Source organism: Rhamphochromis sp. 'chilingali' (assembly GCF_963969265.1).
Source record: "Rhamphochromis sp. 'chilingali' genome assembly, chromosome: 20".
Classification (NCBI taxonomy): domain Eukaryota; kingdom Metazoa; phylum Chordata; class Actinopteri; order Cichliformes; family Cichlidae; genus Rhamphochromis; species Rhamphochromis sp. 'chilingali'.
Window position 1 is genome coordinate 22,445,177 of NC_137947.1, and position 20,449 is coordinate 22,465,625.

Below are 20,449 nucleotides of genomic sequence, written 5' to 3' on the forward strand. Positions count from 1 at the left end.
TGAGAGAACTCATTGGTACGCCCCTGAAATCAGACTTTATGCTGGTGTCAGGGGGACGAAATTTAAAGTTTGAATTGGTGCAATGATTAGTTGAACGTGTGCTGTAAACTAATTAAAGAAACACTTGTTTTGCCTCTGGGATATCTGTAAATAGTTTGCATTGCTGCGGCAGCAGCCACGGGGCGGGATATAACTTCAGCAGAGTGCGCGAGGAAAAAAAAAAAAAAAGACGCTCCTTTGACGTCAGCAACGGTAGGTTTCAGTAGTCCAAGATGGCGGCGGAGAGCGGGTTGGTTAACAGAACTCACTTGGAGAACAACTACAGCCACGGACTCGATGGCAAAGGTAAAGTATTTTTATTTGTGCGAAAAGACGTGTGACAGGGAGCTGATGGGGAGAGTGAAGCCGGGACAGCGTTTACGAGTTAAAGTGTTTATGTTTCGGTGGTCTTTGTCCCAGTCAGGGGGGTTTACCGTTAGCCAGACGTTTCTGTTTTCAGTTGGAGAGACCCGTGGTGTCCTGCCAAATGCCCCAGCCAGAATGTGTCTAGTGTAGCTCGCAAACAGAGGCAACTTGGTTTAAAGTCTGCGAATTTTACTTGAGTTGAAATGAGGGTTTGAGTCCTCACTGTTAAAGTGTGGGTTTTTTCTTAAGTAACTTGGGGAGAAAACGCAGCTGTAGAAAAGTGATTCCGACCCGGATACAAAATTCAAACGCGACACCTGTCTGCTCGTTTGTCCGGGCCGTCACTTTCACCTGGTTTCAGGAAGGACCCACGGCTTGTCCGCGCTTTTTTTTTTTTTTTTTTTTTTTTTTTTTTTTTAACTTTCCACATCCTGCATGCTCACTATAAACTGCCTTAAAGTGCTTTCATTCTTAAGTTTGAAACCAATGTCCTTAAACCGGATTGTAGGCAATACAAATCGAGTAACGTCGCGCTAATCTCATCCCACTAATGACTGGGATATTTTTACATACCCTATAAGTAGTCTGCTCACTTTGTTAGCAGACCTAAACAAGGTAATTGCCAATCAGATCTGCATTTGCTTGTGTTTTTTAGCAGAAAATAAAAATATCATAGCCGTGAACCTATGAAGATAATGTAGATCATTTGTCTCCTTTTTCATTTAGGTTTTTTGTATTGAATTTTATGTATTTTGTATATTCCTTGGCAGAGTTACATTAGCCTATTGCCATTGAGTGTAGTTGTGATGTAATACAAAGCTCTGACTTATTAACAATTTTAACACAAACGCGAGAATTTAACGTTTTCCAGATGATGATAACATGTCTTTGTGATAAAGCTTCTTAAGCCTTCTTTTCATCCCAGTGGGCAACTTCTATCCGGTTGTTCAGTCTGACGTCACTAGCCGTGTCTGGGTCTAAACTCCGCTGCAGGTCCATATATCAAACGATCACTATGGCATTACTGAGAGTTGAAAAACTGTCTAAAGTCTTTCATCTTTAATAAAATGATCAGCGTTCTGCTCTACCAGGTGTAACAATTGAGTTTAACATCCAGGCATCCATGAAAACGGAATTTATGACATTTAACGGAGTTAGAAGTTAGCAGGGAGTTAGCTCGCTAGCTTCTATCTAAATACAATATAGCATGTCCTGACTGTGGGGTTTTGGAAACAAATTAAAACGTACAGCTCTGCTATCACTTCCAGCATAAATGAAGACAGAAAACTAAACAGCAGTGACGTTTGTAGGGTTACTGAAGTTGGGCTAGCTGGTATATAATGATGTGCTACGTGACCGCTAGCGACACAGCTATGTTAGCATAATATAAACAAGCTAACTTTTTTTCCACTCGATAAAAGTTAATGTGAGTGTTCTCGGTGGTCAGGAACAAATGTAATCGCATGGCAGGATGCTGTAAAAGGACCAAACTTCAGCCAGGAGAACAACTGAGATAATCCATCCACAATACGAGGTTAGTCATTCATATACTGCTGCATGGGCTGGGCTGTAGTTACATCGTAAGGTTTTAAAAACTGAGCTTAAATAAATGATTAGCGGTAATAAAAGCCGAGGGAGGTCAACAGTGATCACTGACTGTTTTAGGAGCTTTTTGAGATCAAATAGAAGAAAATACATAACATTAAACATGTTAACAACACAAAAGCCATATTAAACGCAGACTACTTTAGACCCGGAAGTAGGATTCGTCGCGTCATCACTGAACAACCGGATACCGTGCTGAGGAAAGTGGTTTTGCCATTTGTGTTTTTATTTTCCCTCCCCACACATTTGTCACACAGATAACCTGAGTAAATACAATATTCAGTTTTTAAATGAGGATGTAATTTATTAATGGAAAAAAGGTTAGCTACCTGGCCCTGTGTGGAAAAAGTAAGTAGCCTCCCTTATAAAATATGACTAAACACATTTTTGTGACCTTTCACTAATCACACCCAGCCCTGATTACTGCCAGACCTGTTGAATAAATAAATTATGCAAACTGAACCTGTCTGACAAAGTGAAGTCGGCTAAAACGTCTTAAAAAGTAACACATCAAGGAAAACTCTACTGAAACTCAACAAATGAGAAACAAAATCATTGACATCGATCAGTCTGGAAAGGATTACAAGGCTTTGAAACTCCAGTAATTCACTGTAAGAGCCATTATAAACAAATGGAGTAAATTTGGAGCAGTGGCGAGCTTTCCCAGGAGTGGCCTTTGGGAAAGTATTCTGTGTTCTGATGAAACAAAAATTTAAACTTTTTGGAAGTCAGGATCTGGCCTACTTGCTCTAATTGATGGAACCATAAATTCTATTCTCTACCACGAAATCCTGAAGGAGACTATGTGACTAGCAAGTTCAACCGCACTCACATTATGCAGCAGTACAATGATCTGAAACACACCAGAATAGTCCAATTCTGAATAGTTTAAAAATAATCATTTTGGAGTGACCTAGTCAAGTCCAGTCTTAAATCCAATTCAAAGGCTTTGGCATGACCTTAAACAGGTTGTTCAATCTCAAACCCTCCTGTGTGGTGGAATTAAAGCACTTGCGAAAAAAGAGTGGGCAAAAATTCCTCCACAGTGAAGTAAGACTCATTGTTATAAGCCCTGTGTGTGGCACAACCAGGTGTTAGGTTAGGGACCAGTTACTTTTTCACACATCAGGTGTTTTGGGGCTAATTTTCCCTTAATAAATTAAATCATTAAAAAAAATGAATATCTTTGTCTAATATTAAAATTTGTTTGTTTTTAGTTATAAATCAGAAAGGGGCAAATACTTTTTCACAGTACAGTATATTTAATTGTCTGCTAAAACTACATAGGCTACTACCTCAATCTTTTATAGCATAACTTTTTAGTAGATTTCATTTTAGGGTACAAAAGTTTTTTGACACCCAGGAAAGGGATTGTGACCTTCCCATAAAAGGAAAAATCCACAGGACTATGATAAAAATACTTTTAATCAGTTTAGAATAGAATAGCCTTTTATTGTCATTGTACAGAGTACAACGAAATTGGAGTGCCACTCCCTTGGTGCAAGTTTCAATAATAAATATAAATGTAAAATATAAAAAGTACAAAAAAAACAATCGTAAGTACTTTGGTCTTAAAAGTTGGGTTTAGTTTACTTAACCTTAAAATACACGTTTGGTTATCAAATAACCATAAATAACATGAAAAAACATTTTGTTAAGTAAGATAACTGTTTACATCAATAGATAACCCCTGAGAGAGCTAGATGTCATATAAATAGTCTAAACCTGCAAAAATAAATAAGGCAACTAAATCTATATTCCTTTACAGGTAGAAAGAGAGGTGTGGAAGGATTGATTTCAACATGCAGCAAATTTTACAGGAAATCTGCCATTTTTTTATAGATCGTGCCAGGCTAAACCAGCAGTTTGCATAGAGACAATTTTCATTTTACCTCATTAAGACTGTGGTCAGGCAACAAGATATTCTTTTCATGTTTAACCCTGTTAAACAGACGGTTTGATAAAAGATTGTAATGGCTTTTACCTGCAACAGTTCCTTCGGTAATACAGTGAACAGAAGTGGTGTGCTATATCTTTGCTACCAGCTGTGTGTAACAGAAAGGAGAGGCTGCAGCTTCACCATAAACCATCATATAATAGCTATTGGTCTAAATTGGACTGTTAACTTGCCCATGATACTTTTCACTGTTTTACTGAGCTGTGGTCATAATGGTATGTTGAAATCTACAGTTAATGTTAAATGTTGTTAAAACCTGTCACATCTTTCCCGTCTATGTTGCCATAACTTCAACTTGTTTTACAAATGTAGAAAATGGTCTGTTGTCAGCAGTTTAATGCAGCGTACATTTGTTAAACCAATTCAAAATATTTGACTGAATACTAAAGAGTTGCTGCTGTGACAGTCAGGAATCCTTATCGTGATAACCCTTATGTCTAGTTTGGAACACACCAGCTGACTCTGTGGCAACAACAACATTCACTCCGGTTGCTCTTAATCTGCACTTTGTCCTCGCAGACTTCACATTGGTCTGCTTGCTGCAACTCAACATTTCCCCTTGTTGACTCGTGTCCAGAGAGGCCAAGTCAGGTTGTCTTTTAGTGTTGGAGTGCAGGGAATTTAGCATAGCTGCATCTTAATAGCCTACAGTGAACGCCTCCTTCTTTATGCATTGAATAAAAAAGTATCACCTAGTAGTTAACATGTATATTCTGGATGTGCTATGGCTGGAAGAAGGAGTTTTAACCAGGCTTGTGACTAGCTGGTGTTACTAATCTGTGGTTGCAACAGTAGATTTTTGCTTGAAATTTTCTCCTTTTTTTCCCCCCCAACACTTTAAATGCCATTTTTCTTTCTTGTGACTCAACTAGAAATGTTAATTGTTTAATCATGCTTGACTAACTGGATATGTTTTCTTTTTATAGTACAGTTTTACTCCCAAAGGCCAGTTTCTTTGTAATTTTTGCACTCCTACACAGATATTGCCTGTTTAAAGTAGGAAACATTCCATATTTAGACAGCTGCTTAAGTTACTGGACTGTAGCTTTATCAAAGTCTGCCTCAGATGTAGTGCAGGAGTCGAGGGGAGGGGGTGAGGGCAGGGAAGCTCATTTGGGATATGCTGCTGAGATGTAGGCTACCTTGCATACTATTCTTGCACTTGATAGTTAAAGATAACTGTGTAATGCTTCGGAAACCTTACTGCACTAACCTGATGTTCACCTCTACAAATGACAACATCTTGTACTATACTATTGTTTCCTTTACATTTCTTGTTAATCTTTCCGCCATTATTCAGATTTCGACGGCATAACTACAGATCACTGCAGGCACACAATGCACAAGTATTAGTTCTAGCAGCAGTATTGGTCAGTTGCAGACTTGCATTCTGAACATAGATTGATCACAGAGGAATAAATTGCCCTTTAGTGTCCTGATTGTGTTTACATATTGCTCCAGTGCCGATTAGAGCTGACTACACCACAAGCAGCACTGGTTTGCATGGTTGTTTTACACTTTGCTTGTTTACATCTTTCTGTCACAGAAATTGAGATGTTTCAATCCATCCCGAGTAGCATTGGAGCATTTCAAACAATAGTTTGATGGGGATTGTTTCACATTAACACTTACACTTATTAAGAAAATAAGAAGAATTTGTCTTCTAACGTCATCTAATGAGGGATCTAGTGTTTAAATGGCTTGTCAACTAGTCATGCATATCTCTAGGATTTGTGTGCTGCTTTATGCTTGTGTGATGCAAATTCCTCATCATCAATTGTGTGTCAGGGAATCGTGTAAGCCAGTTAACATCTGCTCTGTGCCATCATAAGATAACAAGTTAAGGAGGCTAATTTTAGGCCTGTCCTCATTTTCTGGAAGCGGAGGAGCAGGGCAGTGCATTTGCTAATATATCATGAAGTGTTGTAGTGAGTGCACATATCAGCAGAGCTAATGGGGTTTTACTGTCTGTTATGCTTTCTTGCATACTCGGCCTGTATTGTTTTTGTTTTGCAACATAGGCCCCTCACAGTCCTAGCAGAATAGTGTCTTTGTGTAGGTCTCTGCAGTCTGTGCCACTTCATTCTGCTAAGTGTTGCTTTGGTCTTGATGGAAACCTGCAGTGCCACAGACTAAGGAAATGCTCAGGGCTAATTTGTGTGCAGAGGAGATTACTGTAACTGCCCTGTGCTTACAACACTGCTGTGGCCCGTTTGCAGCTCCAAGAGGGTCTTTGGGTGTCCTATTTACAGTTGTTCTCTTAAGAAATATCACCTGATGTTCTCAAAAGCTTAAACTGTTAGACAGCTGTAATTAATCTTCAGGTTATTTAAAAAAAAAAAATTGATTGTTTGCTTCTCCTTTGTGAGAAAACATTGAAAAACAGTGTTGTTGAACCCTGAAAACCTAGCGTAAGGTTCCAAAATATTAGACTAATGGTAAAGTCCAAAGATCCACATTATTAGTAGAAGTAGAATATTACAGAAAGAAAAGAAGCAAGACATCATAGATGAGGAGCTTAGAAGTCCAAGTATCACACCATTAGAAAAGTTTGACCCATCACCTCAGAACTTTCTACAACCTTATATATTTCAGAAATTTTCCCTTTCCTTTACTTTGGTACAAATAGAAATTTATTATAGAAGTAAAGAATTAGGTAGACAAATATAACAGGAAAAAGGTTCAGTTAAGTAAGGCAGGACACATTCTTTGCTTCAACGATATTTAGTCAATCACGCTTGCATGCAAAGCCACTCCCAAATCCAATTTTGAGCTAGGAAAAACTTGGTTATAAAACTTAATTTGAACATTTAAAATGTATATGAAGTTAAGCTTAAACCCTAAGTCCACACTTAATGGGTGTCTCTCACAGGAAATACTGCTCCTTAGTTGCTTTAAAAGTTCTGCAAGAAGTTGAGGTGTTATTTCTATTATTTGTGTATTTCACAATCAAACATAACTGCCCAAATGGCTGCCGATCTGAGCTAGTTTTTAGTATGCTCTTAAACAAAGAATAATCACCTTTGTTACTTTCCACCATTGCTTTCCTTGCTGCAGCTGCTTATATTCTCTAAAGCACGCCAACTGTTCTGTGCTGGCTGTGTTCACTGCTGTGCTGCCAGCAGTGAACACAACTGTCACAACTGAAGCCCTCTGTTAGCTGATGTTCTGGTCATGTGCTCTGAATATTTCCTGATTGGCTTTGTTTCCCTGAGAAAAGACCTGTAACCAAAGTCATTTTCAAAAATATTTATTTCCTTTTTTAAAAAAAAATTAAATTAAATTAAATTTAAAATCTGTGTATTCTCACATTTGAAGAACAGCAAATAATTCAATTTTGGCATTTTTCTTGATTTAAAAAAAAAATCTTTTGTGTACATGCTCTACCGGTACTTGCACAACTTTTTTTTTTTTTTTTTTTTTTTGTTTCTTTTTTTTTTTTTCCTTCTTTAGGATTTCCACTTTATCTAAAAACATGCTCAATTTCTGTAAGAGGCCACGGACTCGCAAAACAGACTATTAATTTCAAGACTTGACTTTCTTGTTTAGTTAAAATGTTCGACTGAAATTTGTGTTATACATAAGTGATAGCGCTTTTTAAAATAACTTTCTTGTAAAATGACTAATGGCACAGCTTGTGGTCATGAATAGAAGAAGTTGTGTATAATTGCTCCATTTGTTTTTCAGTTAAACACACAAGTAATGCATAACCTTCCACTTTCATAATTGTGATGTCTTATCTTGTATTGTCAGTTTTGTTACTCCTGATAAATGCTTAGTATCTTGATGGTGTTTATGAAGCAGGAGCTCATAGTTATACATTTTTTTTGTAAATATCAGGACTTCGATGGAGGTCATGTACTTATCAAGAATGCCAAGCAAATTAGAAGAGACTGGTCACGTTGCTTTCCAGACAGCCCATTTGAATCTTGTGACAGACGTGACTGAGACAACTTGGTATGAATGGCTTGTAACCCAACCTGTTTCATAGGCTGTCAATAATTTATATTTAAGTACACAGTGAACTGTATATTTAAATAGTGTCATTTTAGCCTTTACCTGTGAATATTCTGAATCTTTAAAAGAAAAAATGATACAATGTTTTTGTTTTAAAAGATGATTTTGTATGTCATTCAAAGATGCAAGAAGCCATTCATCTGTAAATAATAGATTTTGGAGTTCATCAAACTCATGTTTACTGCCTTTATGCCAATGATACAGGAAGAAGTCAGTTTTTAAGGAAAGGGATTTAAGAGTTAGTAAATATTTACAGAAATTTTGGGGAAAAGGCTGAGAACAACACTAAAAGCACTGTCCTGCTGACTTACTTTACTTGTCCTTTTTTCCTGGCCCTTTGTGATTTTTCAACACATAGCTATTTTAGAGCTTGACCTAGTTGAAGGGAACCAGAGTGGATAGCAGTATTTAGCCCAATACACAAAGCTGGAAAGAGTCCCGTCTTTAGTTTGATCCATGTGGCATTTCTTTTTTTCTCTCTCTAGCTTTACAGAACAGTAGTCTAAAGGAAGTTATTTTCCTTAGAAATAAGGAAGTAAGCTTTTCCTTAGAAAATAAGCTGGTCGCAAAAGTCCCGTTTCTCACTTTATCTTTTATCATCTAGCATGGTGTTATGTAACCACTTTCATTTTAGCTTTTTATCTCCATTTGGTCTTAGGCTCTAAAGGTGTCAATGGATTCAAAGATTGCACCATTTCCCAACGCAAGGCTCCAAAACCTGAAGCGAAATCTGAAGATGACAATGATTTGTTTCCCAGAACCATGGATTTGGGCAAAAATATCAGTCCCACCCCCCAACCAAAGGAAGGGAGTCAAGAAAAAGATGTGAAGGTTTGATGTGTTTTCTACCATATTAGTCTATTAATGAGATTTAGGATATGTAAATATAACAATACTTTTATAAATGTTTGAAGTAAGCAACACTTAGGAGAATAATGTGACCAACTGAATTCTTTGAGGGTCACTACAAAAATCACCTGAACCTCCCTGACAAACCTGACTGTTTGCAAACTTGTGTCTTCAGCCTGTGGAAGAGAAAAAAGTGGCCGGGCCCATCCAGATTGTCCAGGCAAATGAGCACAACTTTGAGCTGAACGCCACGGCACTGGAGGAAGTCTTGCTGCAGAAACATGTGAAGGACCTGAACGTGGTTGTTGTGTCTGTGGCTGGAGCCTTTAGGAAGGGAAAGTCCTTCCTGCTGGATTTCATGCTGCGCTACATGCACAACCGGGTGAGACGACTGTTGTATTTACACTTTCTGTAGTAGGGATTTAAAAAATAAAATAAAATTTTAAAGGTACACATATTAGTTGCATTACATTTTCCAAATATTTAAAGAAATGTCAACCAACATGCATTTCTGAGCTGTCTCTTTCTGTCTGAGGTTTGCATCTTTTTCTCTCAGCCCGTGTGGCTGTTCTGGCTTCCTCCTACAGTCCAAAGACATGGAAGTAATTCTAAGCTGGCCATAGAGTATGGGAACATGAATGAATGTGTCTTTCTGTATTAGTCCTGGACATACACTAGAGACCTGTTCAGGCTGTAATCCACTACTTTCCCTATGACTTCTGGGATAAGCTCATTAAATTACACTGTGTCAGACCTGTTGTTGTTGTTGTTGTTAAAGAGTCATTATTTAATCATATTGGTACAACAACCCGGAGCATTAAAGATATTCTTTAGATATAAATAAAGACAGTCAAATTGATGTCTCCTCATATATAAAATTTACTACTTTCATTTGTACACAGTTTCACTGAGCTGAGATATAGATTAGTGCTAATTTTGAACCCAAGATGTGTTTACATGAGCTAAGTAAACATAAGAGTTTATCCTTGCTCAAAGGGTGACTATTGAGTAACATTTTCAGTCAGTAGAGATTGTGAAATTGGGTAGAAATGAACAAGGACAGCAGAGGACACTTCAACTAGTACTTGCATGCACAGGTGACGTGCAAAGACGAGTGCTTCCAGTTTTGATTTTGTACTGAGATACTTGCTGAACCAGGAGAGTAAGATTTTGAGTGTGGTCCACGTGAGCACAGTATCTTGTTTATTTCCTATAGAAGTGTAAACGGTGAGTCTTTGAGCCCCTCTAACAGCAGTTGGACACACAGAAGCAGTCAGGATCACCTTACACTTATTTTCAAATAACACACGTGAACACATACCAGGAAATACAAAAGGGTGTTGCAAGTATGGTATTTCTCAAAGTTGTTGGGCATGAACATGGGCATTCATGAAGTTATTGATAATTAATTCAAGTTTATTCATGACTTAATGGTACCACTAGACTTAATAAGTGTGTGCAGCTTTTTTTTGTTTTTTCCTTTTTATTACAGGGAGTATTGTCTGCAGGTATTTATTATCTGTCATCACATCACACTTGGACACTGCACAGATATGTACTAATGGGGAATCAGTACTCTGATGTACTCTGACCTTTAAATCACACATTTGCTTTGAAGCTGCATTTCCTATTTGTGGTCAGTGGGATAAACATTCATTGTCACAAAGAGTTACCATTAATTGACATTTGTGCTCGCAATCACAGCAGTTGACTGGCAAAAATATACTATATTATGTGAAATTCTACATTAAGAAATCATTTTTTTATTCTACATTAAGAAATAATTTTTTATTCATCTGTTTGTTCAGCTTGTGTTGATATCTCTTTGAACAATGTTTAGTTGAAACGTGTTGCTGTAGTCATCATAGATGCTATAAAACATGTTGATGGTGATTAACCTTTGGTTGCTTTTCCTTCATTTGGCATACTGCATTAGTCTTACATGCACCATTCCAGAAACGTTACAACACACTGCACTGACAAAAGACCTCGGGTTCGGCCCCATTGGGCAGTGTACCTGTGCAATTTTCACTTTTATCTTTCATCCTCTCCCAGTCTTAGACAGGAATTCACATGGATCTAGATGACAAACAACCTTGGTTTTCATCTCCCTCTGTTCCCTTCTCTGTCTCATCTTGAATCTTTCCTTTTCAGGATAAAGACTCATGGATAGGAGGTAATGATGAGCCCCTGACTGGGTTCACCTGGAGAGGAGGGTGTGAGAGGGAAACCACAGGAATTCAGGTCTGGAGTGAAGTGTTTGTGGTGGAGAAGCCTGATGGCGACAAGGTAGATACAACACCTCCACTCATTGCCAGACATATTTATCATGAACAGTTATTTTAATATTTTGTTAATGAATTTTCAAGCATTTCAACACAAACTTGTGCTGAATGTGTTTTGAACTCGTTTAATCTCATCCCGACAGGTTGCTGTGCTCCTTGTTGACACACAAGGAGCATTTGACAGTCAGTCTACCATAAAGGACAGTGCTACAGTTTTTGCCCTCAGCACAATGACCAGCTCTGTTCAGGTGATATTCAAAGCATGTCTTTTCTTTAAATATAATATATTTACATATTTATTTTAACATATTAAGATGCAAGCCTTGCATTACATTTAAGTTCTGTTTTTTGTTTTTGGTTCTTTCAGGTGTACAATCTCTCTTCAAACATACAAGAGGATGACCTGCAGCACCTCCAGGTTTGTGTCATTTTGTTTCTTCTCTCACCAAAAAGTACCATCAGAATATTCAGTTCTTTCATCGTCATTTATTTTTCCTTTCATATGAAGCTCTTCACTGAATATGGCCGTCTTGCAATGGAAGAGGTGTCCGAGAAACCTTTCCAGGTACTGGCTTTTTCTTTTCGCTGTGTTTGTTGCAATTCACAGTGTACATTGTTTGAGGTTTGAGTCAGCCCTTTTACTGAAAACAAATGTAGTGTGGACAAGTAAAAAAACTAAAAAAAGAAGAAAAATAGCCTCATTTATTTCAGTTACAATGTTGTTGTTTTGTTTATTTTTTTTTCATAAAATGAAAGATATTCTCTGAGTTTCTGTACTGTTGGTTTTCTCTTTTAGTCTCTAATGTTCCTCATTCGGGATTGGTGTTTTCCTTACGAATTCTGTTATGGAATGAAAGGAGGCAATGAATTTCTGGATAAAAGATTGCAGGTGAGAATTATATTTCAACGCAGATTCAGAAAATAAAAGGGGGGAAAAGTGTCGGAGGTTACAGGCTTCTAGACAGAAGAAACCTACCATACCATACCCTGATGTTCACACAATGATTATTGCTTCCTGCAGCACAAATAATTTTAACAATGTTCCTGTTATGGATGGCGCATCTCTTCTTGAAAAACACAAAGTCAGTAACAAGCTCACATTTTCACTGTGTGTCGATGCAGGTTAAACATAATCAACATGAAGAGTTGCAGAATGTGAGAAATCATATCCAGCACTGTTTCTCCAACATCAACTGCTTCCTGCTGCCACATCCTGGCCTGAAGGTGGCTACTAACCCAAAATTTGACGGCAGGCTGAGAGGTGAGAACAAGGCACAGTAGTAATGTAGACTAATGGCTAAAGACGTGGTAGGTGCTGGTTGTACACGGAGCCTGCTCAAAACATTGCAGATTGGCGCCTATATGTTGTAGCTGTTACCTCAGCCAGTTTCAACTCTGCTGTCACTCCCTTTCCTGTTCATGGCAGTTTTTCAACCAGTCAACTGCCATGGATTTATGCATGGCTTATGCATGGCATTGTCCCTGTCAGGCTTAAAACCAGAAACCTGAGAGAGAGAGAGAGAGAGACGGAGAGAGAAAATTGTTTGAGTGGTATTTCTAACTTCAAAAATGATAGCTGTCCTAACCCTTGCTAATACTGATAAAAAGAGAATTACAACGTGTCTTCAGAGTGCCAAGTTTTACTTCTAGGATTATGTTGCCATAGCTCTTTGGACTGAAATTACACAACTTTCCATGTTTTAGACATTGATGAAGACTTCAAAAAAGAGTTGGCCCAGCTCGTGCCTCTTCTTCTGGCGCCGAGTCAGCTGGTAGAGAAAGAGATCGGAGGCAACAAGGTCACCTGCAAAGATCTTCTGGAGTACTTCAAGGTGGTGCATAATTTTAAATAAATACCAGTCTATGACCAAAATATGACCTATTGTTGTTAAGATAAAATTACATTTAAAAAGCGACAGAGGTCTCAGTGTATACAGGATTACAGCTGCTTGCACAAATGATTCCAGTGCTTTTCATACTGACCTCCTGCACTACAAATACAAAGCTTCAAATTGTACACCCTTCTGCCTTTTTTTTTTTTTTGATAAATCACAAAAGCTTGAGAGTGAATAAACGACACATAGCAATCCAGAGCTTTTGGTAAACTGTGGTCTCACTGACAAAAGTATTCAGTTCTTTGTCATCAGATTTCATTTCTCCAACTTTCCAAAATAAGTGTGCCCAGTCATACTTGCATTAAATTTTATTTAGGGGTTTTTGCAGTATTAAGTCATTTTTAAAGATAACATCAGCCTTTTACTTGGAGTACTTGTTAAGTCACCTACCTGCCAGAGTGTTAACTAAAGAAACACTTTGGTGATGCTGAGACTCATTTTTCTTTCCTGCAGGCTTACATAAAGATCTACCAGGGAGAGGAGCTGCCTCACCCAAAGACCATGCTGCAGGTCAGTAATTGGGAATCTTTTAAGTCATCTCATTTTGATTAGGGTTGTGTTCAATCTTTTTGTCTTTCATTTTTTTTGATAGGCAACAGCAGAGGCCAACAACCTGACAGCTGTGGCAGGAGCCAAAGACCTGTACAGCAAGAAAATGGAGCAGGTAAGGACCGGTTTATCCCTGATATTCATCGTGAATGAAGTCTAAAAGGTGCCCAAGTCCAGGGAGCAAATATGGGAATATCACTGCCTGATTAATTGACCTGCGCTTCCTACCTGATAATCACCTGGCATTTTGGGCAATAAGTTTCAGGCTACATTTTCCAGCCTGACAATAATCCCTGAGACATTGCCAGTGCAGTAAGAGTGTACCTGGATAGAAAAAATCCTCACAGTGAATAATAAAGTGAAAAGAAAAGAAAGAAAGTGTACTTTATTGGTCCCCGTGGGGAAAATCCCTCTCTGCATTTAACCCATTCACTCAGTGAAGCAGTGGGCAGCCATTGGGCGCCCGGGGAGCAGTGTGTAGGGACGGTACCTTGCTCAGGGGTACCTCAGGGTAGCTGTTCAGGGGAATCGAACCCCCGACCTTCCGATCATGGGGCCACGACTCTACCTACTGAGCTATCCCTGCCCTTAAGTTCATTAGAATTGTACAAACTCTGCCTTTGCCTTATCAGTGCATTTCTATGTACGTTCGACCATGTTTCAGTAAATCACTGCAGCGTCCTTCCTTTTTTCTTTTTCTTTTCACAGTGCTGTACTTTGAGTGCTGGTAATTCTGATCGATCTAATTTTCATAGTATCGCAGTCAAGTATTTGCATGGATGCATTAAGTATATGAAAACTATCTTGCTGACTAGTTTTACATGACTGACTCAGGAAAATACAGTAAATATTTTCCTGTGTAAATGTAATAAGGTACCAACAAACAAACAGAATGACTTAGAATTTCATACTACTTAGAAATAAAAATTTAGAAGGAAAGACTTTCTCCTGATATCATCTCCTCCTCCCTACAGGTCTGCGGTGGGGACAAGCCTTACGTCGCCCCGGCTGATCTGAAGCGCTGCCACGAGGAGATCCGCGATTACTCTGTGTCTTACTTCCGCTCTGTGAAGAAAATGGGGGGCAAGGAGTTTTGCCAGCGCTACCAGAATCAGCTGGAGTCAGAGCTGGAGGAAACCTACACCAACCTCTCCAAGCAGAACGAAGGCAAAAACATCTTCTACGCAGCACGCACCCCTGCCACGCTTTTCGCTCTCATGTTCATCACCTATGTGGTGTCTGGAGTGACGGGTTTCATCGGCCTGAGCACCTTAGCCACACTGGCTAACCTGGTCATGGGCATGGCGCTGCTGTCGCTCTGTGCCTGGGGTTACGTGAAGTACTCAGGAGAGTTTCGGGAGGTGGGAACGATTATTGATGAGGTGGCAGAAGCACTCTGGGTGCAGGTAGGTAGACAGTGTGAGAGGAGGGAGAAAAGTGTGTGTGTCTCTGTGTGTGTGCACAGACTTCAATCGACTGGCTTGGTTTTCATCTCCTAATTTTTTATGGTGGTTTTTTGTTTGTTTGTTTTATTTTTTTGTTGATATTGTGGCATTCCTTTTTTTTTTTTTTTAAGTCCAAAAATCAGTAATAGTTCAGTGCCTTTATATACTGAAAGCTAGCCAATAAGAAGGAAATCATAGTGCAGAAGCACCAAAGATCAGTTTGCAATAGAGGTTTGTCCTTTTTACATTTAAACCGAAACGTACAATTATGAACCTTATCGATGCATGAGTGTTCATCAAGCATAATGATCAACCAGTTGTAACTCAAAAGAGACAGATTGACAACCATTTGATCTATTAAACTGTATCTCTGTTCACTGCGTCATACAGCAGCAGCAAAGCAACGGTTACTAATGGGAGAAAGAACAAGGCTAACAGCAAAGAGTCAGTAGTTTGTTTTTCACAAATAAAGACAACATTTTTGATTTGAGCATCTTGTTAGACACTTGTCAAAGCGCTATTTGCTTGTAAAGTAGCCAAAAAAAACCTTGCAAACTCCAAGAAGGGCTTTTGTGAGGCACTACACTAAAGCAGGGACACATATATATTCTGCGTTCACAAACTTAATCATCAGACGGTTAGCACGAGGGTCCGTGCTGACATCTGCGTGCCTGCTGGTTTTTGACCATACGAAGCAGGGGCTCTCCCATTGAGAATTTACATATCATCACATTACATTTACATTCTGTCAACCAGGAATGACAAGTATAATCTAGACTTAAATGTGAGAAACTAGTGAAGAGAAATTACAGTAGCTTGCAGCCCAATCTGATGCTGAGATGAAGTGAGAGTAGTTTGAATAATTCAGGTGAATAATTGGTTATGTGGTCCATCTTGGGCCAGTTAATTATTATCCTTCTAATAATATCCACAGAGTATAAATCTGATGGATTTGTGTATTTGTTCTTACTGTTTTGTGTATTTAGTTTAAGTTGAAGCTTAATGTAAAAGTCATTATGTTAACAGCTTATTTTTCTCCAGGTTCATTATATCTGTGCACATCTGGTTTATTTTCTTCCTTACATGCGTCTCTTCCTCTTTGTCTTCTAGCCTTTTTTTCTGTCCTCTTATCCTGTTATCCTTATATTCACTTCACCTTACAGAGCTCCAGTGAAACCCAGCCAGCACATCCTTCATCCTCGTTTGTTTGCCTTCCCTATTTTTATTTTTTATTTTTAATATGTTTTATCACTCAACCTTCCTGTCTCTGTTTGTGCCTCTCCTGCTGTTTAGAGGATGGTAAGAAAGGTGAGCGATGTTGATTCCAGTTTTTGTCTGCCTGCATCATATCATTTCCTTCTCTGTTCTGATTTTATTTATCATTTTATTTATTTTTCCATCACTTCTTTCCCACGGCCTCTTCCAGTATCAGTGCCTGGTTCCCCTCTGTTTAACTCCCCCGTTCCTCCCTGCTTTCCTCTCAGGTCATTTCCAAACTTTTGGAGCCCGTCAGTAGCTTCCTGGCGTGGCCTATTTCTCTCCTCCCTTCCCTCCCGTCAGGAGCAACACTGGAATTGAAAGCTCTGTCTCCTCTCAACGACAACTACAAGAAGACCAACTAACTGCTGGTCAGCTGGTGGATTTGCAGACTCGTAAACGTGTATATCTTGTATCAAAACCTTCAGTTTGCTGGCCTCTTGATTTTTAATTTTCAGTCTGTTGATGCTGGATTTTTGTACTGGGTGTGAGCACGGAGCACGTCTGGGATACGGAGGCTGCACAAACGGTTTATAATTTTATTCTGTGTGGATAGAAACAAAGGTTTTCTTTTTCCTTGGCTTTGTTGTGAATCACGCGTCTTAAGAGTTTTCAGTTGTTTCCCTGGTCAGCACTTTGAAAAATACATCCTTTTTTTGTTTTCATTCCTTTTAAGTGCTTTTCTTCCCTAACCTACTTTCTTTTAGTTTCTGTCTCCTTTATCGACTATTTGTAACTGATAATCAGTTTGATCATCCGTTCATGCAGATCCTTTTTTTTTTTTTTCTCCTCCTGCAGGTTCTGAAGCCAGTTACTGAGCAATACATGGGGGATAACATGAGACAGACAGTGATGAACTCTATTAGAGCCAGCTTGACAGAACAAGGCTCGCAGCAAACAAGGTTAAAGAGTGATTGATGCTCTTCCTCCTCAACTCTACCTGTTATCTTCATTATCATCATCCTCCACTGACTCGGCGTGTTCAGTCCTAGAACTGTGAAACTAGTTCAACACCAAAGCTGACCCACTTTTTTTGTTTTTCCTGCCAAATGTCCTTCATCACATAGCTGCCCCCCTCTTTATTTGCCTGTCGAGGACTTGAGGCCCTCTGCCTGCTCTGCTCTTCATCGCCCCCCAGTGCCTCAGCTCAGATATTGCATGTTGACTGAGCAGAGTCCAGCCTCCTGCCAAAACACCTGACAAATCTTCTCCAGTGTGCCATGCTGCATTGTGATGCATACTGAAGGCTGGCACACACGCGCACACAGATTGATGCTGGTAGTGAACTGCACTCGTATCATGATTAAGCTGTAATTCAGGGAAAACTGACACAGCTGTGGGCAGCTGTTATCAGCATTGGATGCAAACTGAATTCATTTCGTCTTACAGGCCAGCTCAGTTTACTTCCTCTTCTGCCTGGTGATAGCTTGTCCTGCAAGAACAGACAACTAATCGACTTAAAAAGCTCATGAAGATGTGACGCCCAAGTTTCTCTTGATTCTACTGAAGTGAAAGTAAATTAAAATCTGAGTCGGAGGCAATTTAAAGACATTTATCTACCACTGAAAATGTGACTTCTGGATAAAAATCAAAGCTGTAATTCTTTTTTTCGCTCTCTCTTCTGTCTGCCTCCTTTATTAGTTTTCTGCACTACATTTGGAAGACAAGTTAATCAGGTAACATTTGTATAATCCACATCTGGGCTCCCATCTTTGCGCTTGTTTCATATTCCATTATTATCTCTTGAGTCTCAATCCTCTTGTTCTTTACGCGTTATATCTGGACTTCTTGTAACAGACCTGACAGATTTTGGCCCACTGCATGCTGTTAAGAGGAGCTGTGTTATATCATGAGGAGCTTTTAGAGTCCAGCTATAGTGAGGTAGTTCAGTTTAAGTCACACTAGTGCTGATTGTTTGCAGTTTTAGGACCTACAGGCTGTAAGTTTGACTGTTGCTTTGGGAGCCCCAGCTCAGATGTTTTGTACATTATTTATGGTAAATTTGATGCTTTTGTTTTTTTATAAACCTTATTAAAGGATTAAGTTTGAGGAGCTATGTTTGTCCACTTTCTTGCTGAAAGTTGGATGAGAAGCAACACTCAGCTGCTGGTTAGTTTAGCACAAAGACATGATTCAAATGAAACCAGTGTCGGTGAAGCTAAGCTGATCAGCTTTTACTTTAACTGACACAAGAGAGTGCTGTAGGTCTCGTCTTCTCAGCTCGCTCCCCAAACCCCTTACCTGACACTTTACCTGCCTTTTTGTTGAGGCAGCTGTCAGAGCTTCAATCTCCAGAATGAAATGAATAAAATGTGCTTGACTGTTAAATGATCTAAATAAATCTACCCTGTCGGTTTAACTCGTCGCACCTGTCTTTTTCACATCGATTCCATCCACTGCTCACCTTAAGCACCAGTCTTGTACTGTACAGTCTTTTGTTTTTTGGGTTTTTTTTTTTATGTGTTCATACTACAAATCGGGCATGTACGTTGGATTAAATATTTAAATAAACTTTGTGTACATTTTATAGCGAATCAGTTAAATGGTTATTTTTTTGTTTTCCTCTCTTGTTGATCAACTTACCAGTCTGTGGTTTAAGAATAAGTTGCTGCTGTAGGTTTAGTTTCTCCACGTGAGGATTGACGTTAGCGGAAACGCGTGAATAAATCTGACAGGAAAAGCATAGATTGTGATGCGCGGGCAGGAGAAGGTGTCTGTCTCTTTTAAAGATATCTCTGGTAATTTATTTTTGAATAAGATGTTTACCTTAAGAATAAATCATCAACACAACTCTTTCGGCTCCTTTTGTCTTTTATTCCTTGATGGAAGCATCTAAAAGGACCAGCAAGCAACACATGTATGTCGTGTATATGAAGAGTTGTCTTAACTGGGAAATGTGAATATTTTCTGCAGACTAACCAAACCTTTAATCCAAAATCTGATCATCACACAAGTGTAACAAAAAGAAACCACACTTTTCTTTGCATTCATTTAATTTGTGTTTCAAACACAAATTAAATGAATGCAATAGGTTTGGATTCATTCATTTTGCCAAAGGGATTAAAAAGATTCCACTGTGTTTATATATGTAAATATCTGTATTTACATATAAACATACAGGGTTTAACAAATGTGTAAGACCTGTTCAAAAACATTTTCGGAATCTGTCAAAACCCTGTTTAACCTGAAATCATGTTTTTATATACTCGAGCTGGCACACTGGAAATCTGAGGTCAGATTAATAAACTAAACAGTTCAACTGTTCAGGAATGCAAGTAAACTAATTTGGCATCTTAAAAAAATACTTTAGCCTTTTTGTGGATGCAAATTTGAACATTTGAATAACAATTATATTTTAGGGATAAAAATATCAGTTTGATCAAAGGGCTTGTGCATACTGGTGGATAAAACAGGATTCTAGTAATTAACAGTGCTGTTGATTTAGGGCACCTGTGACATAAACCTGGTGGACTAATAAAGCACATGGTATACATAGTAATAGTTCATGTGTTTCTTTCCTGATTGATAATGTGGAAAATGTTTGGGGAGGGGGTTGTTTGTTTGTTTTTTTTGGTAACACTGCTTTTGATACTAGTGATTTAGAATTGTAAATCTCCAGAGTTTGAAAAGAATACATTCATTTTCTCTCCTAAATAATACACTTAAAATAGTTTTTATCCTGTAGGATTATCGTATATTCCTACATATCTAAACACATTTAATGTTGCAAAAATTGAGAATTCTGGTTAAGAGATGAGGCGTCTGTTAATGTATTGTAAATGACTTATGGCTCATGTGCAGCACCAAGGAGCTGAGGCTCACGTTTACTGTTATTTACAGGTTTTATCTTGATGTGAAGCATGCTGTCTTCCTATATTTAGAGAAGGTGAAATCAAAGATGGAATAAATGTTCACATTTTACTCCCTCCCACTGTAATCTGTAATGTAATGACTAAACTCAGTGAAGATGGAAAAAGATCTATTGAAGAATTTTTTTTTTTTTTCTTTTTAAGGGTGAAAGGTTTCAGCCTGGTTTTACTGGAGGTCTCTTCCAGTTGAAAGGAAGTTCTTCCTCCCCACCGTCACCGAGTGCTTGCTCACTGGAGACCTTTCTGCTTTAATTTTGCAGGGTCCTTACCTTACAATATAAATCCTGTCTGTGAATCCCCGGAAGAAAAGCTAAAA

At 38.6% G+C, this 20,449-nt stretch overlaps 1 protein-coding gene across 2 annotated transcripts; it reads left to right on the top strand.

Moving 5' to 3' along the window:
- Positions 1-195: 195 nt before the first annotated feature.
- Positions 196-19,054, top strand: LOC308388344 (atlastin-2-like). 2 transcript variants are annotated; one of them, XM_080869007.1, is made up of 14 exons: positions 196-345; positions 8,643-8,815; positions 9,009-9,215; positions 10,988-11,122; positions 11,262-11,366; positions 11,486-11,536; positions 11,627-11,683; positions 11,915-12,007; positions 12,241-12,379; positions 12,823-12,950; positions 13,467-13,523; positions 13,606-13,677; positions 14,537-14,968; positions 16,492-17,054. In XM_080869007.1, the coding sequence occupies exons 1-14, from the start codon at positions 273-275 to the stop codon at positions 16,627-16,629; spliced, it is 1,860 nt and encodes a 619-aa protein (XP_080725133.1). In that variant the 5' UTR covers positions 196-272; the 3' UTR covers positions 16,630-17,054. The 2 variants fall into 2 exon arrangements, with proteins under 2 accessions (XP_080725133.1, XP_080725132.1); XM_080869006.1 differs by lacking the exon at positions 16,492-17,054 and adding an exon at positions 17,063-19,054 and having other exon boundaries at positions 219-345.
- The last annotated feature ends 1,395 nt before the right edge of the window (positions 19,055-20,449 follow it).